The sequence below is a fragment of the Aotus nancymaae genome, unplaced genomic scaffold (assembly GCF_030222135.1).
Source record: "Aotus nancymaae isolate 86718 unplaced genomic scaffold, 86718_ANA_hifiasm-v0.15.2.pri h1tg000108l, whole genome shotgun sequence".
In the NCBI taxonomy this organism is placed as follows: domain Eukaryota; kingdom Metazoa; phylum Chordata; class Mammalia; order Primates; family Aotidae; genus Aotus; species Aotus nancymaae.
Genome location: NW_026988523.1, coordinates 662,534 through 690,310, shown reverse-complemented (window position 1 = coordinate 690,310; position 27,777 = coordinate 662,534). Strand labels below are relative to the sequence as shown.

The 27,777-nt window shown below is 45.2% G+C and overlaps 1 protein-coding gene across 4 annotated transcripts in view; it reads right to left on the bottom strand.

Annotated features, from left to right (window-relative positions):
* Window positions 1–18,176: 18,176 nt before the first annotated feature.
* STYXL2 (serine/threonine/tyrosine interacting like 2) overlaps window positions 18,177–27,777 on the bottom strand; it is a 74,081-nt gene continuing 64,480 nt past the window's right edge. For 3 of the 4 annotated variants that reach the window (XM_064370620.1, XM_064370621.1, XM_012444567.3), the window contains one exon: window positions 18,177–27,224. In XM_064370620.1, the coding sequence (XP_064226690.1) occupies window positions 24,409–27,224 (2,816 nt within the window). In that variant the 3' untranslated portion in view covers window positions 18,177–24,408. The remainder of the gene's footprint in view (window positions 27,225–27,777) is intronic. The other variant, XR_010340386.1, reaches the window with a different exon arrangement.

The window sequence follows — 27,777 nt, the reverse complement described above, 5'->3', positions numbered from 1 at the left end:
CCCAGCAAGGAGCTCCACAACGAGACACAGGCTACGTCAAGCATCTGTGAAGCAGATTCAGATGGGCCTAATAAGAGGTATCTCCATCAGGCTGCAGGAGGAGGAGGGAGAAAGGAAAGACAATTATGCGCCTGAGGTCTCAGCCCTGGGTCAGGAGATCACTGAAGCAGATCCTGACACTAAGGCCTGCTCTTGGCCAGGCCCGGTGGCTCATGCCTGTAATCCCAGCACTTTGAGAGGCCAAGGTGCGCAGATCACTTGAGGTCATAAGTTCGAGATCAGCCTGACCAACATGGTGAAACCCCATCTCTACTAAAAATACAGAAAATTAGCCAGGTGTGGTGGCGTGCGCCTGTATTCCTAGCTATTTGGTAGACTGAGGTGGGAGAATCACTTGAACCCAGGAGGCAGAGGTTGCAGTGAGCTGAGATCGTGCCATTGCACTCCAGCCTGGGTGACAGAGAAAGACTTCATCTCAAACAAAAACAATTAAAAAAAAAACTTAACCACTCTTTTCACTCCCTTCATTACCCAAAACTTAGATGTACTCTGCCATCCCTACCCCAAGGGGTGGAACTTGGAATTGACCACGTAGTGTCTCCTCAAAAACTGTGGGAGTACAACACTCAAAGTGAGTTGAATGGGCAACGCTAAGTTTTCTAGTATTGGTAAAAGTGGGGGCCTGAGAGTTTAGTTATGGGGAAATAAAATTTATTTCTGTACTCTTTAGGTTGTGATCCTATCAGTTAGGATAGGCTAGATTATGCTGCAGTATCAGACAGTCCCCAACTCTCAGGCACATAACATATCTACCATGGGGCGGCGGAAGATGGGGTTGAAATCATCCTCAACTCAAGACCTGTGCTGATGGACCTGGAACTTGCCTTTTTGCAAAAGGAAAGAGAGCTCTAGAGAGTCTCCTGTTAATGATTAAATGCCCCAGTTCAGAGGTGACACACATCACTCTGTTATTTCCACTCACAACTTATTGGCCTGTATCAGCCACAGTGTCCCACTCAGGAGGGGGCTGGAAAATATCGTCTTCTATAATTCAGAAGGTGGCAATCTGAAAATATTTGGTGCACAGCACAAATGACTACCCTAGTAGCTATAAAAGTCTTACCCATTTCGTGATTTAGGGCTTCAAACAAAACAAACAAAAAAAGCAAGATATATAAAGTGCAGTGGTTCGGACGTGGTTTGTCTCTGACAAAACTCACGCTGAAATCTAATTGCCAATGTAGCAGTGTTGGGAGGTGGTGATTTTAAGAGGTGATTAGATCCTTAAGATAGGTTGATGTCTTTCTCCCAAGACTGGGTTAGTTCAACTGGGAATGGGTTGGTTTCCACGAGGACAGGCTGTTACAAAGCAGGGTTGACTCTCGTGTTTTGCCCTCTTTGAACATCTGCCATGCTGTGACACAGCACGTGGCCTCACCAAAAGCAGGGCAGATGCTCGTGCCACGCTCTTGGACTTTCCAGAAAGGTGAGCAAATAAACCTATTTTCTTTACAAATTACACATTCCCAGGTATTCTGTTATGGCAACACACGACAGAACTTAGGCATAGAGAATAGCTCTGTAGAGCACAGAAGCTGGGGTTGAGTTTTGACTCTGCCACTTGTAAGTGGAGGTATGCTCTTAGCTAGCTGACTTAACCTCTTTCACACTTAGAGTTTCCCCAGGGTTGGTGTAAAAAGTATATGACATAACTTTTTGGCACATGGAATGACACAATAAATGTCTATTTCTTTTGTTATAATTTGTCTCTTTTCCTGATAGTTTATAATCCTAATTAAGTTAGAGTGCTGGTTAGTGGGATTCCAGCTAATCAAAGTTGTTTTTTTTTTAAGTTTATCTTGGCCAGGTACAGTGGCTCACACCTGTAATCCCAGCACTTTGGGAGGCTGAGGCGGGCAGATCACTTGAGGTCGGGAGTTCAGGACCAGCCTGGCCAACATGGTGAAATCCCATGTCTCTACTAAAAATACAAAAATTGGCTGGGTATGGTGGTGCATGCCTATAATCCCAGCTACTCAGGATGCTGAGACAGGAGAATTGCTTGAACCCAGGAGGCAGAGGTTGCAGTGAGCCAAGACCACACCACTGCACTCTGACCTGGGTGACAGAGCAAGACTCTGTTTCAAAACAAAACAAAACAAACAAAAACTTTATCTTAAAATATATGGAGTCAGACACTTACATTCAGCCAACCACATATATTTATAGTGGTGGTCCTCTGGGATCATTTTGAATGACGGATATCTCATCCCCCATCCTAGAATGTCCCTGTGCCATCAGAAACAGTGGTCAGTGACTGAGGAGTGGTCTACATCTGGTTTTGTGTGCTATGTGGTTGGTAATAAATGGAAATGATTGCTCCTCCTGCCCTATCCCAACCCACAACTAACAAATGTGAAATTAAGGGGAAAGAAAACAACAGAGAGGGCTGTGAGGGAAGCAAGGCCCATGCCGCCTCCACGGTGTTAACCCTGCAGCAGCAGCAGCGTGGTTCACAGCTGACACTGTCAGGATTTCCATGAATAAATGGACCTGCCACCTCTTCAGAACCAACCCGGATAGTCCACGTCCGTATTTTGGTTTAGGGTATGGAAAGGTGCCCACCAGCACCTGGAAGCAGCAGCACTGCCCATTTCCACTTCCTGCTTGTGTACTCTGGGGTTTTCTCGCGGACTGAGGGGCAGAGGGGAGTAGAGGGCTTGCTTTCTCCCCAGCTGTCTTTCAACATAGCTCTTTCCTCTTCTCCGACCGCTTCCCTCTCCCACTCCGACTCCAGGCCTCCACAGGGAGGTGGAAGAAACCACGGGCCCCCGACGCAGAGAAGGTTCACATGCTTCCTTCTTGTGCCCTTTCCTCCTCAAAGAAGAGGATCAGATTTTGGCAGCAATGAAAGGAACACTTCTGGAAGGCACATTTCTCTCAGTCAGAGTCTGAGTGTGTGAGTGTGTGCGTGCGCGCACGCGTGTACAAACCAGTGTGTGTGTGTGTGCACGTGCACGCGTGTGTGTGTGTACAAACCCTGTGTTCTTTTTAATCACTGTGGACCAAGTACTACAGCTGTACACAGGATACTAGACATTATCTAAAAGTAACCACCAAGGCGAATAGGCTTGGCCTGAGGCAAAGTGATGTTTTGTGTAGAGAGGGTTACTGCTGTTTCAGGATATCCCTTGCCGACCCCGATTGTGTTGTAAATTGAACTCCGACAGAGAAGGAGGACGCTTTGTGAGGTTAGTTGTGTCACCCGGTCACCCATCCTCCAAACCACCCCAGTAATAAAATAAAGCAGAGGCACAGAGGATTTTTTTTCTATAGACCAATCCCCAGTACACTTTCTGCAGAGGGAATAAAAAGTGTCCTTCAAGGAAGGACGGCCTCAGAAATTGTGTTCTCTTTTAAAATTAATTTTAAAATCCACTGGCAAGGGTGGGGAGAAAATCCTTTAGCATACCTTACAAAGCACAGGGTAAGGTCAACCATAAATAGCAGAGTTCCTCTCCTAACTTAGTTTGAAGGAAGGGTGAGACTGAGAGGGCGAGGCATAGAAAGACATATGGAATAAAAGAAAAATTTCACAGAAAAAGGACAGCAGAATGCTGAAAAAAATTAGATGTACTTGCAGAATGGGAGTTTAGACCTCCCATAGGACACAGATGTCCTCAGTGAATCCTGTCTGGAAATTATGTTGGAAAGGTGAGATTCCAGCCTGCACAGAGGTTCTCTGCCTCGTAAAGCAGCAGAGCAGAACCAGGGGAAATTCCTTAGGTTTACAAGATAAAGCCTGGAGTGAGCAACTGTTAATCAGGAAACCAGCACCAGGGTTGATCAGTAGCCTTGCAAATCGCCTGGGCCAGGGTGAAATTGTGTGTATGTGCATACGTGTGTGTACATGTGATTATTCATAGATACATGGCAAGGTAGTGAGGGATTGAAAAGTCCTTGATACCAGAAATGGAACCTTGGGCAGACCCAGATAAGGCTAATTGGGTCCCAGTCCCTCTGAGGCCCTATTATGAAGGTATGGGAAAGGGAGAAGTGTGTTTTTCTGACCTGCCCACTCAGGGTAATGAAATGATGTCGCATGTCATTTAGTTGGGTCCTGTTGGATCTGGTGTCTCTCTCTACACTATCTAAAGGCTTCTGTTCATCTGTGACTTTATGGAGACAGCAAAATGATTCATTGAGACTGACTGTACCCATACCATTGAGACCTGTGACCTGATGGCAATTTGTATAATGTAACTATAACATTGAACTAAATAAGTAAGTGTATTGTTTTATTACAATGATGGTTTGAAATAGCATCATTTTGTTCTGACTACAAAATTATGTTCTTCAGCATGGCTTAATGGTAATCCTTACTTTCATCTCTGTCAGGGTGAGCAGGACAGGTCAGGGGTAGATAAGAGCCCATCACTAATCTGGTGCATATGGCCTCTATCTTTTTTGGTTAGGTGTTTGCGCATCACTTCTTGATTCTCTGTGGCACCCTGAGCTTGTTTATGTTCCAGTTCTGCATAGCAATGATCACTCCCTCATCTGGAACCTTAGTTGACTGTGAGCTGATGTGAGGACTCTGGGGAAACACGAGGCAGCACCGCAGAGACCTGTGTCCCCTGTGATGCAAAGGAGAAGAGAGAGATGCTCCTCACATGCCTTTTTGTGCAGGACGTGTCAAGTTAGGGGTAACGGCAAGTGAAGCCCTGCATTGGCACTTGGAGATCCAGGGCACCTAGAGGGCCTGGAGTTGTGCCCAAAGCTCTGGCTCCAGTTGGAGAAGCAATGGGAAGAGGTCCAGCAGCAGAAGGCTGCCGTTGGCATGGACAGAGACACCCCCAGTGCCAGCCCTTCCTTCCTTCACAAGGAAGCAATAGACAGAATTGAAGGAAGTTGTTGTGGTCTGAATATATGTATACTTCCAGAATTCATATGTTGGAACCTAATACCCAGTGTGATGTTGGCTTGGCTCTGCATGGTGACACATGCCTGTAATGCCAGCACTTTGGGAGCCTGAGGCAGATGGATCACAAAGTCAGTAGTTCAAGATCAGTCTGGCCAAGATGGTGGAACCCCATCTACCACTCTACTAAAAATACAAAAATTACTCTACTAAAAATGCAAAAAATACTCTACTAAAAAAACAAAAATTGGCCGAGTTTTGTGGCAGGTGCCTGTAATCCCAGCTACTCTGCAGGCTGAGGCAGAGAATTCCTTGGATCCTGGAGACTGAGGTTGCAGTGAGCCGAGATTATGCCATTGCACTCCAGCCTGGGTGACAGAGCGAGACTTCATCTCAAAAAAAAAAAAGGAAGTGGGGGCTTTTCGAGAGTGATTAGGTTCTGAGGGTTCTGCTCTCATAAAAGTAATTGAAGGGAGGGCCCTAGTGCCTCTTTTCCTTCCATCTCTTAGGCTATGTGAAGACACTGCAACAAGATTCCAAGATTGCAAAATCTTGAAAGCGGAAAGCACTTCCCACCAGACACTGAATGTGCTGGCACATTGATCTTGGACTTCCCAGCCTCTACAACTGTGAGAAATAGATTTCTGTTCTTTATAAATTACCGAGTCTCAGGTATTTTGTTACAGCAGACAAACAGACTAAGACAGGAGTGAAACACGGAGGACAATGGCAGGAAAAGCCGAGAGGACTTCCTCATCAGCACGCAAGAACTTGGCACCTCCCCTAAATAACTGGTGAGGTGGGGGTGGCTGTGGGGAGTGAGGGGGTAAAACATGGAAAGATGGAAGGCCCACAATAGCTGGTTCAAGCTGGAGCCAGAGAAATACTGCTTATGTCTGTTTATGTGATCCGCCTTAGAGCTCCAGGTTGAGGGGGCTTTGGATACACAGGCTCTCACTTCGGGGTTTTTATATAAAATATGTAACAAAAATATTCAATCCTCCCTGTTTGCAATTATTTAAGGCCCACCATTTAAATGTAGAGTCTTCCTCCACTATGTTTTATAGATTGTAGAAAGATAAAGTAAAGGTGTAGAACCAACGGGGATGAATTCAGAACAGAGCTGGGTCTAGCCATTGCTCACAGATGCTGTGAAAAATTAATCTTACTGGGTCCTAGGGGTGATCAGACTCAGTGGCGCTAACCCACACTTACGAAGCTCATAAAATACAGATGTAGAAACGAAGATGCTCATTTATTAATGCACATTGAGATTTATATCCACCAAGGTGACCAGGTACTCATGACCCTTGGACTACAATTTCTCTCTCCAGTGGAAAATGACTGAGGAAGCTCATTTATAATCAGAAGCATTCCAGGTGAGTGTAAAATCAGTACAAGAATTGGTTATGGGATTCACCTGTTATTGGCAGCCGGCTGAGCTAGCCCGAGGCATCTGTCTCCACAGTGGGGACCTGCGTGCAGGTCAGAATGGAGAACCGACATCATCTCTGATGGGCTGTGCTAAGTTGGGCACTCCCCATGCTGGCTTCTGTTGCTCTTTTATTTCCGACTCCCTGTCTGCCTACCACGTAACTTCTTGAGGAAGGCAAACTAATGCTCCAAAAGATGGAGCTATCCCAGTCACTAAAATACAATGTAGCAACTCATCAATTTGCCGAATAACAAATTGACCAAATTACTGATTCGCCAAAACCTTGATTATATTAACTGCTTATAAAGCTTATAACGAGCTTGTATGAAATTGCTTTAATAGTCTTTGAAGATTTATTTTGCGCTTTTGTTTGGTGTGGCTCATGGGAGCTGCTTCACCTTAGCTCTCTCCCTAAGAATTTATCAGGGCAACTTACTTGAATGTTCGTTTCATGTTTTGCATTTTTCAGAGCCTTGCGCTCCTTTAATGCATAGCATTTTTATGTGAATGGGTGAGCTTGCCCTTCAACATAGACTATGACCTTCTCCGCTTCTGAGGCCTTATGCCTAACTTGGACTTTAGCCACATTCCTAAATTTGTCTATAGACCCCATTTCATGGACAGAATTTTTGCTAGTTTCCACGTATTTTGCGGATACATAAAAATTGACACGCAGACAAAAACTTTGTTCAAAAGACTGACAAAGTCAGCAAAAGCAGGGAAGGGCAAATTGATACAAAACTGTTTAAAGGGCAAACTCTTCTTTCATGTATATTGTATCACATGAAAGAGTCATGTATCAAATGCAATTTGAAACATGCACAAAATATTTATTTGACTGAGCTTATTCACAAAGCCATGATTAAGAGTAATAGGGAAGGCAGGTGGTTACATGTATTGGCAGGGAGAGGTCTATCTTATTTTTCATAAATTCCTTGACCTCGGAGATGTGCAAAATGCACAAAATTTGAAATACCCAGGATCTTCTCATTATTTAATGATGTACACCAAAAGTGCCAAACACACTAGGATTTGGCCAGCCACGGTGACTCAATGGCAGCGAAACGGCTTATGGTGAAATTGCTGCAGTTCTAGACATGGTTTAAAGTACCAGACGTGGCCGTTCTGGGTGAATTAATCTTTCAGCAACTTAATGTTTGACACATTGGCTTTTGGTGAATTGGTCATTTAGAGACTTGACTTTTGGAGAATTGATCTTTGACAAATTGGCTCTCATCAAGTTTAATTTTAGCTCTTCTTTGGATTTATTACCCTCGTTAAGTTAATATTAAACCCTCTCTAGGCTTGGGCATTCCTAGATCTTTAAGATGATTTCGCAAACTCTGAATGAATCCTACTACGCTGATTTTCCCGAGGGCAAGCATTTTAACTTCTTGAGAAACACGTCACTAACACTCGCCTATATTGTTTATCAGTATTTTGCCCTCAGTCTCTTTCAAGCTACTGAGCAGTTAAGGTACGCGGTTTTCCTGCTAATCATTTCCTGGGGTCACCTCAGACATTGATTTTCAAAGGGGGCCGTACTTCTGGAGGGTGGGTATTTTGGACATTTATGGGAGCCTTTTAGTCACAGTGACTGAAGGGTCAACTAGCATTTTAGGAAGTAGGGACCAAGGATGCCAGACTTCCTGAAATCTAACTGTTCTGTGTCCCATATGCCTTTGGAAAATCACAATAGACATTTGTGTTGATAATATCAAGTCTTACCGATAATTACCTGTGCCAGGAATGTAACTGTTTTACATATAAACATAATGTGTTTTTTGCAGGGTTTAATATATACTGACATTTTTTAGGATCATAACTATTGTAGGAATCAAGGCAAGATGATATTTTGTTTTGTTTCGAGCTTTAAGCCAGGTGCAGTCACTTACACCCATGATCCCAGAGTTTTGTGTGGCCAAGGTAGGAGGACCAAGGTAGCTTGGTCTCAAACTCCTGGGCTCAAGCAGGAGTAGACCCCATCTCTACAAAAAATTAAAAAATTAGCCAGGTGTGGTAGCACAAACCTGTGGTCCCAGCTACACAAGAGGCAGAGGCAGAAGAACCACTTGAGCCCAAGAGGCTGAGGCTGCAGTGAGCCATTTTTGTGCCACTGCACTCCAGCTTGGGTGACAGAATGAGACCCTGTCTCATAAAAAAAAAAAAAACTTTACCAAGAATTATTCACAATTTTGGAAATGCACGTTTCTGACAGCAACCCTTCTCATAATATTGAATCACCACCAATTTAACTGCAGCTGTATCCCTCATGTTCACAATGATTTTAAGTAAAGGTGCAGGCACCTGGGCCTTTGCTATGTCTTCTAGGGCAGGTGTATACTAGCATTCACATATCTAAATATATTTTATCATCCACTACTCTCCTTTTATTTTTCTTTATATTGTAGGTAGGACATTGTATTTATTTAATAAATTATATGTGTAGGTATGTTTGTTATCTATCAAAGCTTCATTTCTAGATAGTAAAATGAACATTATGAAATATTTCTTATAAAAATTAAGTATTACGTGTGAAAGGGTTGAGAAGCATGGTCCTACACTTGCCTTCTCTCTGCGCTGCTCCATTTTCAGGTCCTGGCACGTTACTTCTTTCTGTTTCTCTAATTGCTCTGAGGTGCGGAAGGAGCTTTGTAGTCAGCCTAGGCTTTGGGGCAGGAGAGAACAATCTCTGAGATGAACTGACCTTCCAGAGTGCTCGGAGGCCCCGAGGTCATTGACTTCCTGTGTTGTAACATAAAACATCTTCCCCTCGGCACCCACCCACTGACACCTCCCCATCACAGCCCGGAAGCCGGAGGGAGGGTTCCCTGTGAAAGCGTTTCACTCCCACTGGTGAAGCCGCAAAGCAGCAAAGGGATGGTGCGCTGTAAGAGAATGCCAAAACCCTGGCCAAGCCCAGCGTGTCTCTACTTTGGGGCTTTTGGCTCAAAAGTACAATCTCTCTCAAAAATGTAGACGCACGTCAGGTGACATGTAGAAGCGTATCCCCTGGAAGGAGTAGCCTGCTAAAGCTTCAGCGTTTATGACCTGAGATGATTAGGCTAGCCAGGCTGTGGGCAAGAGAGGGCAGGCCTCTGCAGAAGCAGGGCCCTGGGGTGGGAAGGGAGAGGGGCGGGTCTGGGGAGTAGTCGAGAAATCCTGCTGGGGTGGGCTCTGCCGAGGTCACCTGAGACGGGAGCGTGGCGGGGTGTGGGAGGGAAACAGACTTCACCGAGAGGTTGCCAAAGGCTACTTCCTAGACATGCCGCTGCCAGGGAGGGAGACAGGTGATTTCCCACAGGAATACGCCTGGGAAGCTGATGTGACTGCCACATTAAGGTGGGCTTTGCACAAGGACAGCAGGTGGGGAAAAGCAAACAGTTACCTCCGTTGCTGGAGTCAGACGGGATTTTTATTCTTTTCCTTTTCTTTTCACAGAAAACAAGGGAGTAAATAATACGTATCCTAGCAGAAGTCTGGCTCCGCGTCACACTGCTTGGGTGTGAATCCCAGAGCTACCACTATCAATAAAAATTGGTTCTTTGGAAAGATCAACAAAGGTGACAAATCTTAATTGAATTGACCAAGAAAAAAAAATAGAGAAGAAAGAAATTACTAAAAAGAGGCTAGGCGTGGTGGCTCACACCTGTAATCCCAACACCTTGGGAGGCTGAGGCGGGTGGATCACTTGAGGTCAGGAATTAGAAAATGGCCTGGCAAACATGATGAATACCCGTCTCTACTAAAAATACAAAAAATTAGCTGGGCATGGTGGCATGCACCTGTAATCTCAGCTACTCGGGAGGCCGAGCAGAATTGCTTGAACCTGTCATCCAGCCTGGATGACAGAACGAGACTCTGTCTAAAAAAATAAAATAATAAAATAAATAAAGACATCGTTACCAACTTTGTAAAAATGAAAAGGATCATAAGAGCATACTATGAATAACTACATGCCAACAAATTTGATATCACAGGTGGGCGCGGTGGCTCACGCCTGTAATCCCAGCACTTTGGGAGGTGGAGGTGGGCGGATCACCTGAGGACAGGAATTCAAGACCAGCCTGGCCAACATGGTGAAACGCTGTCTCTACTAGAAATACAAAAATTAGCCAGGTTAAGTGGTATGCGCGCGCCTGTAATCCCAGTTACTTGGGAGCCTGAGGCAGGAGGATCACTGGAACCCGGAAGGCAGAGGTTGCAGTGAGCAGAGATCACTCCATTGTGCTCCAGCCTGGCTACAGAGCGAGACTCCATCTCAAAACAAATTGATATTATATATGAAATGGACAAATTCCTAGAAAGACACAAACTACTTACTGAAGAAGAAACAGAAATCCTGAATAAATCTATAAAAACTAAAGATGGAATTAGTAATTTAAAAACTTCCCATACAAATAAAACATCCGAGGCCCACATGGTTTCACTGTTGAATTCGACCAAAGTTTAGAGAAGAATTATTACCAATCCTTCACAAACTCTTCCTAAAAGCATAAGACAAAGGAACACTTTCCAATTTATTTTATGAGGCCAATATTACCCTAATACTAAAACCAGACAAAGATATCACAAGAAAACTCATTATAAACACTCAACACACTAGGAATACAATTTAATTTTAATTTCAAATAGAACATGTACATTGTTTTACATGTATGTAATTTTGGATGGCCAGGGTGGCCGACAGGCAGATATTATCAGATGAAAGAGGATTAAAGACACTGGGGTTTTAGTTTTCAATCTCTTTGAGAGCAGCATACAATGGCCTGGGACAACAGGGCTTGCCTCACTTGGCCAGGCTGACGGAGGATCTGCAAATGGCTGACTTGCACATGCCCTTAGCATTAGCACAGTGCCCGGCACACTGCAAGCCTTTAGCAACCTTAGCCATTGTTATTCACATTATTATTGGCCAAGGTGAATGTATTTGATAATGCCAAGCACAAGTGGGAGTATGGAGAACTAGGTACTATCGTTGATGCTGAATTTATATATACTTTATAGAAGGCAATTTGGCAATGTTACAAAGGAGTTTTTGTTTTTTAAGTATGTATGCACTGAGGTAGTGACTTCATAGAAATTTATTCTGAAGAAATAACTGCACAGATACACAAGCGTGTGATTCATGTCAGTGTTGTTTATAACCAAATGATTCATCTCAGTATTTTTGTTTGTTTTTCAGAGATAGGGTCTCACTATGTTGCCAGGAGGCTGGTCTCAAACTCCTGGGCTCAAGTGAGCCTCCCTCCTCAGCCTCTGAGTAGCTGAGACTCCAGGTGTGTGCCACCGTGCTCGGTTTAGTGTCGTCTATAACGTGAAAAACTAGAAAACATAATTTGTTCCATAATAGAGATTGATAAAGGACAGTGGTCCCAGATGAAAGATACAGCATTATAAAGTTATTAAAACTCATGTTACAGAAAAATGTCTTCCATGAGAAAATGTTAAGTGAAAATTAACTTTAAAAATAGTTTGTATCATATTATTTCAAATATATGAAGAGTGAAATGTTATATATTTAGAAAAATATCAATGTTGATTTTCTCACAGTGGTATGGTTACAGATAGGTTTAAATTCAATTTTTTTTCTGCATGTTCTGTGTTTGCTTTTTTTTCTTTTTTGTTAATGGAAGGGGGAAGTCAATAACGTTATTTAAAAAAGTATAATGGTCTGTAGCACCCCAGTTCACACTTCATTATCTACTCTTTTAATATTCTTTAATTGATTCTGTAATTGATCCTTGGGTGTTAGTTTCGTCTTTTCCAATCTGGAAACTGTACGTCTTATAAGGAACTCTTTTGACACGAAGAGTTTTCTGTTAGTCTCAATGTATCTTTTAGACCAAAGCAATTAAACCCTTTTTAAACAGCAGCTCTACTCTGAGTGGCGGCAGAAGTCTGCAAAAGTTACTAAACTCACCAACATCCTTGCACTCCAGGCCTTGTAATACAATAATGGAATTACTAATCGTCTGTAATAGGTACAGATCTCTTTTCTTGGCACTGCGAAGAGGGCACCTCAGCTGCAGAACACCATTAACACAGGATCCATTTTTCTTCCATCTCCTTCAAAATGCCTAGAACATCAAGTACCAGCAACTTAAGAAGCAATAGTGGCATTACTAACAAAGGCCATTCTCCCTTTCCACAAATATTCTCAAGCCATTCGTAGTAATAATATTGTGGTGTGCACCAGCAACTCTGATACCTACAGTAAGCTTAAAGCAAAACGAGAAAATTGTTCCAGAAAATAACAGATGCTTTCAGACCAAATTTATTTCCCCAGAGGAAGATGAAACAAACAGAAAATAACCCCAGACATGATCAGGACATCCAACTGAGGAAACATCAATATTATAGACCACTCAATTAAAAGTTATGTGCCCAGGGTATATTTATGATATTAGTCCTTAATTTGGGGACCTCAGAATGGCAGATAAAATAAATTAGGAGCATCAGAGAAGTCTCCAAACTTCTAAAATTCCATGTTGTACCTTTTGGAGCATTTTGTAATTGGAAAGCCACATAGGTGGGGGAGAGGGTCAGGCAGAAATGTATTTTAAGGTTAGCCCTGATAATCTAGACATGTGACTTTGAGTAAGTAATTGAACTTATCTGAGCCTATTTTCTCATCTGTAAAATGGGTATAGACACATCTGTCTCATAGGGTTGTTGTGAATATGAAATAAAAGAACATACAAAAAATATCTAGGATTGTACCTGCAGGCACTCCACAAATGGTGGCACTTAGCATTATTGGCAGCATGCAGGGACACTGCACAGTATCATACAGAGATGCAAAACGGAGTTGGATAAGCAAATACACGCCAGTGATTGGGTGCTTTAAGGAGGTATCTAGTTATTTATTGGAGAAAATGGCAGAAAACTTTTGTTTACGACTAAACATGAAGTTAGCCCACTGAGGAACCATGGGTTGTAACCATATCTAATGTAACCGACATTCATATGTTTATGGGAATCTTGAGTCCAGCTCTTCCACATTAAAGTCCACACTAAAATGTGGCAAATAGATACCACCATGCCAAAAGAAGTTCGGGAGAAAAAACTGTTGTCTAGAAATTTTAAAGATATTCTTGCAGAAACCCACAATTTCATTTTAAAAGGAAATTAGAAACAACAACAACAACAGACTCACCTCAAGAAAACGGATAATATTCTGGAAAGTTCCTGATGGCTCGTGGATGGAGGTAGATGTGAAATATGTGTATGATCATTTTCCTAATCCATAACATTAAATTAGAAAAACTTATAAGGTTGTAGTTAATACACTTAAATTATTAACTAATTATTTTTTAATTAAAAAATTTGAATGCCTTTAAATATTGCTTAGGATCTAGAGCTAAAATCAGTAAGGGTAACATGGTAGAGACGTTGTGGCAGCTAGGGTCACAGTTATAGCATGGATTCCCTACTCTCCCTTTCCTGAGTTGATTGACTTTGGGCAATTAATTAACTCTGAATCTGTTTTTGCGTCTGTAAAATGATTATTACAAACACTCAGCTTTCATTATTGTGTGACACTGTGATTATGCAGAGTCACAAAAGCTAGATGTGTTGGCGTTAACTGACTTAAAGGCTCTGGAGAGTCCTGGAGACACAGGGTGTAAGGCAGAGTGTTTCCAACGCAGGGCGCCAGAGATGAGCTGGGAGAGGTTTGTGGAGAAAGAGCGGGGAAAGCTGGGGCTACAACCGAGGCCACTGAGTCCTAGAGGAAGTCAGAGGGAGATTTCTGAAAACATTAGACTTAGAGACACATAATTATATTTAAAAACAAAAAAAGATGAAAGTATAATGTGTGATGCCATTTTATTGTAAAGATTTTCTTGATCATTTCTTAACTTTATCACACTGAAACAAACACACCATAACAGTAATCTTACACAGACAGATGCACAAGTTAATGAAACGGTATTTTGGGGCCAAAGGGAAAAAGCTTTTGAATGATCTCCATGGAACTGAACTGTCCTGTTTGTTTGCCCTCCGTAGTAAACCCCGCTTGCTGGGCCTGGTGTATCTGAGACAACGGAGGTGCCCTGGGCTCTGAGAGCCAACCATTCACGTTCGTCTAGCATGATTTCGAACAGAGCTTGTTCTTAAAGCTGACATTTCACTGAGGGTCAGGCCTGCAAAGCCAGAGTTCTGAGTACTTAGATCATATTTTTATTATGAGGGGGTGAAAATATTTTATTATAGTAGTCGCAATTTTGAAAAATCATCCAGTTTATAATAATATCAGAACCATTTTGTGTGTGTGTCCAGCAAACGTTATTACCTAAACTCTACAATGTTCTTGATCAAATAAAAAGCCTTGATGAGCTTGACTGAACTGCTGGAACATGGGCTTTAAGAAAAAGAAAATGTTTTTGTAGTTGAGGGCCAGTATGTGGAAAGCGAGGTCTCCTCTGTCTTGGGATTCACTGCACCTCCGCACCAAATAGGAAGGAAAGGAGGTCCATGTCTTGATTTGCAAATGGCCCATATTACCCTTGTTACTCCTCTGGCACAACTTGCAGGCTCCTGGACCTTTTGATATTCCTCCATCAAAACTTACTGTCTGGGTGTCCTCTTTTCAAAGAGATCCTGGCTAATCCATGCTACTGAGTTCTCCCTAATTCACAGACTTTTTAACGGCAGCTGAGGCTTTAACTCAAAGGAGTGAGTGTAACACTGGGATTTAAAGCCGAAGTAGCCCCTGGGCTCTGAGTATCTCTCTTTGTTAGCAAACTCACTAGACTTGCATTGGAACGCTTCACAGGAAAACACTGCATTTCCATCACCCAGAACAATTCTCGTCCCATAGTAAGTACCCCATGAATGCTTGTCCAATGAAAGAAAGAGTAAAAATGAAGCTGATAAGGGAGATCTTTTAGGGAAGATCTCAAATTATTGTCATTAATATATTTTAATAGATATTTCTTAGTACCTATTTAAATTTTCTAATACCTATTAAAATATATTAATAATAGGTATTAGAAAATATCTATAAAAATATATTAACAACGATAATTAATAGGTCTACTTTTAAACTTAATTGTCTAAATTTTGCCCTTGTCTGAAGTCCTTTTTCATCCTGACCCCGTTGCTATATAATAGGCAGCAATTTTGCTTCTGTTTGAGAGGCACTGTTAGGACAAGTAATTTGCCTAATATCTCTCTCTCTCTCACACACACACCCCAAAATAGATCTGGGAACAGATCTTGCCTCGACCCAGAAAAAGCCTGCTGAAACTCCCCTCCTCCAGCTCGCTGCCATTCCCCTCCCTGCTCCCCACACCAGCAGCCTTTGTAATAAATCGAGAGCTCCATAACTACCTGCACGGTGCAGCTTTAAAAAGAGAACGCTGTCTGAAAGACGCACAAATATTGTGACTCCCTGGAATGAAAGCTTCTCTCCTGGGAGTCAGGAAGAGAGAGCACACAGAAATCTTAACCTCTTTGAACATCCCGTCCTTTAAGTAAAGCTCCTATTTAAGAGCAGTCCCTGGGGGCTCCCTGCCTGTCATCTTCCTGACACTCTTTCGCACAGGACTGTTTATTAGTGAGACGGCTAACATGGAGGATGGAGGAAGGCCAACTGGAGCACAGGCTTTGTTCAGGGACTGTATCTTCTGAATGGCCAATCCATCAGCAGCCCTGCACTCTGATTCCAGATTTTTCTGCAGTTGCAGTTTTAATCTCTCCCTGGGTATAGATCTTTTTAAGGCAAAATGGTGTGGTAGAAAAAGTGGCTTTAAAATCAGATATAGCTAGATCCAAACCCTTGCTTCCCTCCTTATTATGTGACTCTGGGCGTATTACTTAATCCCTTGTCTTGGTCTATTCATGCTGCACAACAAACCACCACAGACTGTGTAATTTACAAACAACAGAAATGTACTGCTCACAGTTCTAGAGGCTGGGAAGTCCAAGATCAAGGCGCTAGTAGGTTTGGTGTCTGGTAAGGGCTTGCTCTCTGCTTTTCAGACGGTGCCTTCTTGCTGTGTCCTCACATGGCAGAAAGAGAGAGCAAAATCCCTGGGGCCTCTGTCATGAAGGCACTAATCCATTCATGAAGCTGGAGCCCTCAGGACCTAATTTTCTCCTAAAGACCCCACCTCTTAGTACCGCATTAAGGATTAGGTTTTGACATATGAATTCTGGGGAACACAAACATTCAAGCCATAGCACCCCGCTGAGTTTTCCCATCTGTAACAAGGGGGAATTAATACCTGCTTTGCAGAGTTGCTGTATTGTTTAGCAGAGTTGAATGGAACCTGGCTGAGAGGTGGTCAATCAGCTTTCCAAATGGAATTCCGAAAAGAAGAGTGATCAAATTCTGGGGGCCTCTTTTGCTCTGCCCCTCTCTGGGGCCACCAGGGCTTGTCTTCCTGTTTAAGGGCTTGTTTGCATTGCATTCTTGTTTAAGAAACATTAATAAGAGAAAGATCCATTTAAGCCACATGTTCTCAATGTCCTGCAAAGGGCAGTGAGTCATGCCTGCTGTCTGCCCTTTTGCTTGCCACAGAAGTTTTAGTTACTCTGTGTTCCTTTGAGGAATGCCTGGTTCCCCCAGAACAGCTCTTAGCAGCTTCGTGTGAATGAGGTTGTAGCTGGCATGGCGCAGAGCAGGGCCAGGACCAATTATGAACATGACGGCCCTTGGAGCTGCTTTCTTTTTCCCTCCCTTCCGCTCCACCCCAGCCTCTTCTCTGCCTTTCAGAGCATGGACATTTGTCAACACTGACTGTACTAAAGCACTTGCAGCATCCCCGTGGCTTGCAGAGAAATGCTTTCAGCAGCTCTGGCCCAGCAGTCACCGTAGGGGTAGTAGGGGCTACTCTTCCAAGCAGCTGGCTAAACTCTTGCACCTCCCAAAGTTGCCTGGAATTCCCTCCAATCTCCAGTGTGCTGTGACAGTCTCTATCCCATCACACCCTAACCATCTTGCTCACTCATGAGAAATTTTGTAAAAAGGAAAATGATTACTTTGAAACTAGACAAACTGACTTCTTTGGGTCCTAAATACGATTCATGCTGAATTAATTAGCTAACCAATACCTCTATGCTTTCAAAACAAGAATAATTTAAAACTTAAAATGCTGCAGAGGATGTAAAAGATAGCTTATTGGGCAATTAATTAAGTGCCAGGCATTGTCCTGAGCACTTTACAGATGTTACCTACCCAGTAAGGTATGTGGGCTCTGAAATCAGACTGTCACTTTCAATTTTGGCTTTGACGTGGAGCAGCCATACGGCCTCGTCTAATTTGTGGTTTCACTTCCCTAAGCCTCAGTGTCCCTGTCAGTTTCCCACTCTCAGCTCTGGGTCCTTGCTTGGCTGGCTCCTTCTCCTTCTCCAGGTTTTAGCTTAAAATATTACCTCCTCCAGAGATGTCTCCCTGATGGCCCTATCTTAAATAACACCACACCCCATCTGTCGTTGTTATCGATCAGATTAACCCGATGATTCCCTTCTGAGCACTTATTGCCTTGAACAAGAGCAAATGTTTGCTGCAAGTCCTGCTTAGACCAGGCCTGATTTCTAGTTCCAGGGAACACAGCAGTGAATACTAACTCCCCCCATGGAGCTTACATTCTAGTAGGGAGCGGCAGGGAAGCAGACAGGCAGGCCGGAACAGACAAATATTTCTAACTGCCCATCTCCCTTAATAAAAGTGCTAGCTTCTTAAGGGCAAGTTTGATTTGTTTTCATTTCTGCTGACTGCCCAGAGCCTAGCACAGAGTTTAGTGTGCTTATAAAATGAGGTAAACAAAGGATAGGATTTTGAAAAAAACAAGGTAGCTAATCCAAAAGCTGTTGGTGTAGTGCCTGGCACGTGGTAAACATTTAATACAAGTGTTAGTTGTTTTTCAATTGGATTACAAAATTGTGTTCTCAACTACTGCACCGCATTGTGTCCATAATAACTGACAATTATTATAGAATTATATACAACAGTGCACAATTACTGAATTCCGCTTAATGCTTTGAGCTATCTAGGCACATTAGAATAATGTCTTATTTAATTATAACCCCACAGTAATCCTGAGGGATAGACATTCCTATCCTTATGCACCAAATTCTTATAATAAGAAGCAGACTGTGGTAAGCATGGCTAGACATAAACAAAGTGCAATGCGATTTCAGGGGAGGGAGAGCCTCACAGCCAAGGCGGCTAGAAGAGGTTTAACAGAGGAGAAGCTCCTAGAGAACCTGGGAGGGCAGGGAGCAAGTGGGTTGGGGTGGAAAAGCTGAGGCAGAGGGAGCAGCCTGGGCAAAGGCACAGAAGAGTGTTCCAAATGGGGTACTGTTCACGTACGGCCGGAAGGTGAGGCACGAAGGGAGTGATGCCATAGGGCTGGAAAGGGAGGGGAAAGTGGTCCTTGAATGCCAAGGGAAAACATTTAGGATTCATTTCATAGGTAACAGGAAACGGTTAGAGTTCTTAGGCAGAGGAAGAGGAACCAGAAGTGGGATCTTGGGAAATTAATTTGGTCCTAGAGTAGATGGAGAGGAGGTGAGGCTGGAACTGGCTAACGAGGTTACTGCAGTAGCCAGGTGGTAGATAAAGGAGATCTGCTTTGCGGAGGTGGTAGTGATAACGAATGAAGAGAGCAAATGCTATGGGCAGAATTACCTGGCCCAGGTGCAGGGAAGAGGCGAAGGGAGGTGTCAAAGCTGACTGTGAGATTTCAAGAGTGAATGGTTGATGCTCTTCTGATATACTTGGCACACTGCTAAGTTCAGACCCAGATAGCTTGAGAGTTCTTTAACTCAGACAACTTTTCAAAAATGCTTTCTTATGAGGGACTGGGCCTTTCTCTTCCTTGAGATTATCTCTACCTTCCATGACTCCATGTAGCATGCTCTCTTGATAGCACGGTATTCTGGTGCAGTGCTCATGCAAGGTCGGCATTCAAGAAGCATTTATCAAGCTGAGCTAAATGGAATCGAATGATTGGTTTGAGGCCACTATCTTGGTTGCCACCAAAGGTGAATCCAACTTCTGCCTTCAGGAGGCTAGAGACAGATGAAGCTAATCCAAGCTGGTCTGCTCCCTGCTCTGAGGGACTTCCGCTCAGGATCCAGGCAGCTGAATGGCGGGCAGTGGGGTGGCCTGGCTACTGCATCAGCTGATCTGTATGCACACCTTGCTTACAGACACCACAAGGATCACAGTGTCTGAAAATGACTGCTGGGGTGTTTGGAACCATGAGATCAAAATGGTAGAATATTGTTAATTACCTCTATGAGGCAAAATGGCTGGATGAGTTCACGCTACATCTGGCAGGTATTTTGGGGGACGATATGACTTAAAATATAGGTTTTACATGAAATTCACTTGTGTGTGTATGTGTATGGGAGGGCAGAGGGCAGGCGGTTTCTGTGTGGCACCTGGGACAGATGGCAGGCATCTCGCAGAACGAGTGGAGCTGAGGGAAGACTTGTTGCAGGGTTCACAAAATAGATGATGCTTTAAAGCACGAGCCTTGACTCAGAACTCCAAAGAGTAGATGTTCCTAAGAACAGGTATAGATTTGTATTGAAGATTCTTCACACAAGGCAACTCTATGTAGCATGCTTTAAGGCAGCTTACTAGTTACTCAATTGTCATTGGTTGATAATTCTCCCAAACAACACAAGAAATGAGTTTTAAGAGTCCAGAAAAACCATATTTCCTCTTCTGGCAATATTCCAGACACTAAAAGCAGGGTCTTCATAACCCAGCACCAACGATATGTCAATTCAGTCTGAAATTTTGCCCTTGTTGTGCGTCTTCTGTTTGTCCTTCTGGATCTACGTCCACCCTTCTCCCCACCCTCCCTGGAGCTCCATGGGGCTGACTGAATGGAATGCACACACCAACTCGCTTCCTTATGGGTTTTGGTTGGGTTTGACCTGTGGGGAGGTGGCTGGAGGTTGGAGTCAGAGGGGCTAAAGTCCTCTGGCCCCTTCCCTGTGGGGTCACATCAGGCTGGCTCCCTAGACCCAAGGTCTCAGCTCTAAAGACTGCCTCTTCAATTAGCCCTTGTGTCTCTAGAGGCCCAGTAATAGCTCATCCCGGGTCTCTCCAGGCCTAGGAGCATAACCCTAGGAGCGTGCACTGTGCCTGGCGGTTTCCCTGTACCCTGTCCACTCCTTTGTAAATGGCTCCTTTAGAAAACTCCCCCTTTGAATCACCCTAATTTGGGTGTGCCTTCTGTTTCCTGCTGGGATGCGGCCTGATACACCTTTTTTCTTATTTCTTCACAGCCCCCACATATCTCATTTTCTCCAGGGGCTTACCTACGGATGAAGAAAAAAATCTGTTTTCCCTCTCTCTTACCCAGCCCTCACCTCAGAAGTCTCAGCAGGATTTTCATCTTGTAGGGCCTCTTTCAGTGCACGATTCTCTGCACTGAGTAATGTGGGAGTTTTCTCCCAGTGAACTGTTTCTATGACTCAGGAGTGGGCTCAGGAGTAATTCAGATCAGTTTCCTCTTTTTTCTTTCTGTAAAACAAAATCACTGACTCTGATAGTTGGTTTTATGTAGCTGAAACTCTATTTGAATTGTGAATGAATTCTTTTTTTTTTTTCTTTTGCCTACACTGGAGTACAATGGCATGATCTCTGCTCACCATGTCCTCTGCTTCCCGGGTTCAAGTGATCCTCCTGCCTCAGCCTCCTGAGTAGCTGGGATTACAGGCATGCGTCACCACATCTGGCTAATTTTGTATTTTTAGTAGAGACTGGGTTTCACCATGTTGGTCAGTCCTGTCTCGAACTTCCCACCTCAAGTGATCTGCCCACCTCGGCCTCCCAAAGTGCTGGGATTACAGGCGTGAGCCACCGCGCCCAGCCTGTTAATAAATCCTTAAGAGAGAGTCAATTTTGTGTTCATTGTATAGTGTTTTTGGTCATTTAAGACAAACATCAATGGAAAGACTCCTATGGAGATGGCCTCTCCATTTAAACATATTGACCTCTGTGCTGGTGGTTTTCTGTTTGCCTCCAGATCTACTTTTTGTCTTTCTCCAGACTAGTAGGCTCTCCTACCCACTTGCTTCCAGTTAGATTTGGTCCATAGAAGTTACTAGCATTCAACAGAAAACCAGGAGCAGAGAAGGGCTGGGGCGTTTATTCTTCCTCCTCTGCCAGGTTGTCAGGTGGCTTTCTCCATGGTGATGCTTCTTGCTGGGCTCTGGAAACAGCTTTGTCGCTTTGCCCTTCAGTGCTAGGGTGGTATCAATGTTGCTAGTACGTGTGTGCTTTACTCTTTCATTTTGGCTCCCTTGACCCCTCCTATGCCTCTGTAAATGGTCCCTGCATTAAATTCTTATCAGTCACCACTTTGAGTGTGCCGTCTGTTTCCTGTGAGGACTTTTACTGAGATATCTGTAATTGTCATTCCGACACTGGAAGGCTGGCCTGCAACCTAACACGCTAGGTTAGGTAGCATTCGGAAGTCACCCTTGGGATTCTAACACTTCAAATTCCAGATATTTCTTCAAGTTCATGATAAATCCAACACATTTTCCACTGATGTGGTTTCCTAAATATACTCTAAGCTCCAGGAATAGGTTGGATTTAGAATTGTAAATTATCTGGCAGACACCTCCTTAGTACAGGATCTAGAGGCAGCTATCTTTGGAGACGCAGAAAGCAAACGCATTTCTTGAGGGCTTCACTCTGAGCCATCTGGCTTCCTCTGGCGAGCCCGGCTGGTCTACTTGTGGGCCACGGGGGCCTTTATTGCCCCTCTAGCCTAAGACAGAGCTCAACTAAAAGCAAACTAAGTGGTCTCCATGGTCTGTTTCCCCCAGACTCACGTCCAGGGCTGGAGAAAAATTGGGGTGACTCTTCAAAACAATATGATTGAAGTGTTTGTTCAACATTTATTAGGTGGGGTATGAGTTGAGATTGACTAAGAATAGTTTTTTTTTTTTAATTGCTTGTCTATTTTGACATGAGTGAGATCAATTTATATATTTTGTTAATTATAGCAAAAAAACAAAAAGACATGTATAGAGAGATCAGAACTAATTGGCTCCTTACAGGTGGGCACAGGGGACCCATCAAAGAATATTCCCATTCTTCTCTCCAGAAGGTCAACCTCCTAGGGCAGACACCCAATTAATTGTGCCTATATCAAAAACTTCCCTATGGGAGTGAAATGAGAGCTCTCCCAGAAGGTAAAATGGACCACAGTCAGCCTTCGTGCTGTGGGATGTATTAGAACAACACTTTTTAAAAAAAAAAAGATAGGGTCCTGCTATGTTGCCTGGGCTGGACTCAACCTGGGCTCAAGTGATCCTCCTATCTCAGCCTCCCAAGTAGCTGGGGCTATAAGCACACGGCACCATGCCAGGCTAATAAGACCTTTTTCTGTGGTGGGAATGACCCACTGGGTACAGGAAGCTAGGGGATGAGACTCATTAAAGATGAACCAAGGAAGAAAAAGGGGCAAATGGAACAAAGACTGAGCAGTATTTTTTCTCCCCAAGTCCTCTTTTCCCCGCCTCAATCAGTGAAGGAGAAATGAGTACCACTAGCAACTGAACTGTGGGCCAAAGTGATAGAGGGAAGGCAAGGAAATTAATTCAGTTGCTTTGACAGTAGCTATGTGGCATTCTGAGTTTGTGTTCAAGTCAGCTCCTGTTTGCTTTGATATATTTATCTCTGTGCTCTTCGAAATATGTGATGCTGAACAAATCTACATAGGAAGGTTACATAATCTCCATGTCCCGTGAAACTCTGTTTTTAGAAAAAGTGATCACATAATTATCACTTACTATTTGTCTCCTTGGTGGATTACTCCTTACTCTTCTTCCCTCTCATTAATCATTTCATCACCATTTGCGTCTCCTGAATTGGATTTTTTGATTGATTAAGACATCTCAGACCCCTGGACAGCACATAGTTGTTTTCAAATCCTTCAAGGTGCTGCAGCTCGAAAGGAACTGTAGAAACCGGTTCATCAATCATTGCTGTAAAGTGCTCAAAGTGTCTCCTTGATTTGGCAACTCAACCTGTGTTTTAGGGGAAAAAATGCCTTGGGAACAAAAGATAAAAGATTCTCACCAACTTAGTCCACTTAGAGTGCAGGGAAATATCAAGTCTACTACCCACTGCATTACCCAGTGATCCTCCTAGGAATAAGAAGCAAAGATGACCACCAGATTTTATAAAAACATGTCTCCATCTCCTTCTCCTGGGTTTATTTTCTTCTCTCCCCATGCTTTGTTTTTGTTTCTCTGCCTTTCAGAGAGGCCTTCTCTCTACTTTACATCTTGACATTCTCACCACAATAAAACTCACTCTCTCTTTCTCTGGTTCCCTCTGTTACTCTCCAGGGTTTTCCCAGTGTGGTCTCCTGCTGTATTGTATCATAGGCTAAATACTTGCTTGCTCTTTTTTATAATGAGGCGACGATGGCATTGTCTACAGGCACAGCTTTTGTGAAACAAGGTGAGACTGGCTCAGATAACACATTTGTGTCTTTTAAAGTGGTTTTCTTCTAATATCCAAAGATCTCAACATGACCAGAATCAAGAAGAACTATTTGCCAACATACCATTTTAATGGAGACTCAAAACATTTTTAAAAATATCAGAATGGAGCATTCCCAGGAGAGGTCAGACTTGCCACAGGATAGACTTTCTGGGTCTCATTATAAAACCTCTACAGACAAAACCGTGTCCTATGTTCACGGCCTTTCCGGATGTAAACTGGAGTCTCTGACAAACTACAATGCTTTTCCAAGCTTCTCTCTCTAGTCTGTGATGGACACTATCCATTACGTTAAGTGAAACACCAAAGCTTAGAGGGTGCTGGGCAAGAGCAAACGGTGTCAGCCCAGCATTGAGACCTCATATGGACGGTTCTCCCCATCCTTGCCTCTTCCTTACTCCACCTCTGCCGCCTTATGCTTGGTACCTCTCACTCTGGCTCTGCCCCTTCGGAAGATCCTCTCTGCATCCTTATCTCTTGACAGGTGGTGGCAATGTATGACCTGAACCCTATGGTAAGCTGAGTGGTTTCTTTCAGTGTTCTCAGCTTTTCCCCAGCTCAGTCCTCCCTCCTTCTCTGCAGCTTGGTCCTGGTTTCTTCTTGCCGGCGTCTCCAAGCAGCAATGATGGCTTCATCATCCATTTCTTCCTCTTCCTCCCTGTCAGTGCTTCTCCTATACTGGAACTGCCGTCCAGATGCAAACCTCCCTTCTTCTCTGTTTTCCGTCCTCTCTTTCTCTCCCTCTTCTTCAGACCTCATAAAGCTCTGGGTGAATTTCCTCTTGGCTCCAAATTCAGAGAAGTCTGACTTGGATGACTCTTCCACATCTTCCCAGTCCCTGGACCTGGCCCAGTTTGGGTGCTGTGGCTCCGGGGACTCTTCCCTTTCTGACGGCTCTGGGGTCCGGCGGAAGAAGTAGGGCTCTGGGCTCTCCTCTCGGGAACTTGAGGTCTCGCTGTACGTGGACCTGGAGAACTTGTGCATCTCTCTGCCTTCCCTGGTGGAGGAAGATGAGAACCGCGAAGTGCTTCTTACAGAGTTGCCATTTGCCTCGTGGTAGGAGGAGGTGTCCTGTTCCTCTGACTGGGATTTGGAGAACTTGTAACTGGAGGATTTAGACTCCGTCTCCCTGAGCAGGGATGATCTGGTATACTTCCCCCTAGAACTTCCAGACCAGTCACTTTGGAAAGGAGGTTTTTCCTCTGTCCTGAGGCCACTGAGCCACTTATTAATACTGCTATCCACCTCTTTGCCAACTCCGCTGCCACTTGCATAGTGATCACAGACAGCCAGCGAGGACGATGTGTCTGTTTCGGGTTTCTGGGAATTACTGCGGGAAGAATATCGGAAGCTCCCTATGGCACTGTCAATGTCCTCATCCCTGTCACCCACACCAGCATCCTCATCTTCCTTGACCTTCTTCTTCTTGAAGAGGGAGCTGCGTTTATTGTCTGAGGCCAGCTTTTCCATTTTGTACTCGGACATCTTCTCCCTAAGCTCCATCTGCATCTCCTTCTCCTTCTGGCCAAGTCTTTTTAGGTCCACATTGTCAGCAAAGAGGCTGTAGATGGGCTTGCTGGTCCCCCTCACTTTGCTCCTGGAACCTTCGGCCGGCGAGCTCAGTGTGGCGTTGCAGGACAGCACAGACTGCATGTCAGAGCTGGGTCTTGCCTGGCTCTGAGGCAGCAGGCAGCCACCCAAGGAGGAGCCGCTGTGTCCACTGAGCATAGAGACTTGGTCATCCCCCAGGCAGCTGGCCGCTGGTGCTGCCTTCATGCTCGCAACAGATGGCGGTCGGGACAACAGCAGCATTTCATTTTGCTTCTGAGCAAGGGTTTCACTGACTACGTTGGCAATCCAGTTCTGGATACTGGCAATGGAAATGGTATCTCCAGGCCCCACTGGCAGGTTAGGCAGGGGTGTGGTGGGATTGGAGGTTGAGCACCCTCCCATATTGCTTGCAGCCTGAGACAGGTGGGAGCGGTGGCTCTGGGTGCTGAGTACCGACGCCGCGTCCCCATCGGCACTGACCGAGGGGGCTGCAGACCAGAACGCAGACAGGGGAATGCTCCCGCTGGCCGCGGAGCTGTCCGCCTCCCAGCCGGCCATAGACTGGCTCTCCTCCAGCGTCTGCCGGCTTCTCTCCAGTAGCTCCAGCCTCCGTTGCCTCTTCTTAGCCATGGCCGAGTCCTCCCCCTTGCTGAGCTCCACCACCTCCCCCCTGTTCTCACTGCCCACCTTCTTCTGGTGTTTCAGCTTCCAGGCCTGGTAGGCTGTCAGGCTGATGTCGGAGGGGTTCTTCTCCGCCGCTGCCTCCTCTGCACCGGGCCCACTGCTGCTGTCTCCCGCTCCCAAGTCTTTCTTGTGAAATCCAAACTGGATTCTCTTGATCTTCCATCTTTCCAGAGCAGTGAGCTTGTCCTTGTTCCTGCTGCAGAAGTTGTAGAAGGAGCTGGCCTCGGAGGCCACGCTGTCCTCGTCGTCCTCCCGCGCCCTGCTGCCCGCCCCTGAGCTCGGGTCCGCCGCCTCCTGCCTCTCGCTCCCGGCGTGGTACCTCCGGGAAGCCTCCTTCTCGATCTCCAGCAGCCTCTCGTTCCACGCGTCCCAGGTGCTCTCCGAGGACGCCGAGTCTGCGCGGCGCCTCCCGCCTCGGGTCTGGCGGCTCAGCTCCAGCTGCTGCTTCCAGACCCAGATGTCCCGGCCGCTCGCGCTCTCCCAGGCGCTGCTCTCGCTCAGGGCGCGCCGCCGCCGCCCCACCGAGGAGCCAGCGTCGCCCTCCTCCTCCTCTTCCTCCTCCCTGCCCCACCTCCGGTGCCCTTCTGCTTGGTACCTCTCGTTCCGGCTCTGCCACTCCTGGATGATCCTCTGCACGCCCTCGTCCTCGTCCTGGAGCTCCTCCCCACCCTGGCCAGGGGAGCCTGGGCGTCTGCCGCCTCCACCCGGGGGGACCTTGCCCGAGGGGAGGCCCTGCCCTTTCTTCCACTCCTCCTCCTCCTCGTCGATGAGGGTGAGGGGCTTGGAGGCCCGGCCGGCCTTCCCCAGGGAGGGGCCACTCAGGTGGCTGGCGCTGTCCTCCTCCTCCTCCTCCACCGTCAGGGCGTGCCCTCCGGCCCCCCGCGTGCTCCCCGTGCCCTCGCCCTCCTCCGCCTCGGCTGATTCCCCCTCCCGCCCATAGTCCTCTTCTCTCTCCTCCATCAGCTTCTCGTTGAGCTCCCGCAGCTGCTTCAGGAAGCCGTCGTTGGGGTAGATGGCCCGCTTCTTGCGCACGGTCATCAAAGCCTCCAGGATGGCCATGTTGTGGAAGATCATCAGGTAGGCGACCACCAGCACTGCTGACCGGCTGATGCCCATTTCGCTGCTGACCAGGACTTTCCCTGAAAAGAAAACACAAGAGAAAATGACGTCATTACAGTGGCTTCCTTGCAGTGTTCTTGTGTGTTTGTTTTCTTTGGCAAGTGCTGTTTTAATGTGCTGCACTGAGGTGTTTACTTTGCCTCTGAAGTTCATCCCGGCTCAAGACACAGGAGGGCTGAGCACCACTGTCCCCATATTAAACACGGAAGACCCACAGTCCCTGATGGGCGTCTATTTGAAACACTGCAGTGCATTTCTACTTCCTCCTCACAAACTGAGCACCAGAGGGAGGGGAAATACAAGAATGGGTGGGGAGGAGGATAAAGCAGCAAAGGAATGACAGGCTAAGATGAATGAATCACAGAGAAATAGAATCTCAGTGCTGGGAAGCATCACAAGTCACATCCTAAACCTGAGAATTCCCTTGACAACATCCCTGATGCTGGATCACCTGTCACAGCTGTCATCGAGCCACTGCTGAATGCTTCCAGTCACGGGGAGCTCATTAGCTCACCTGGACACATAGATACAACTCGCTTCATTTTTGTATCACTCTAGTGCTTCAAAATTTTT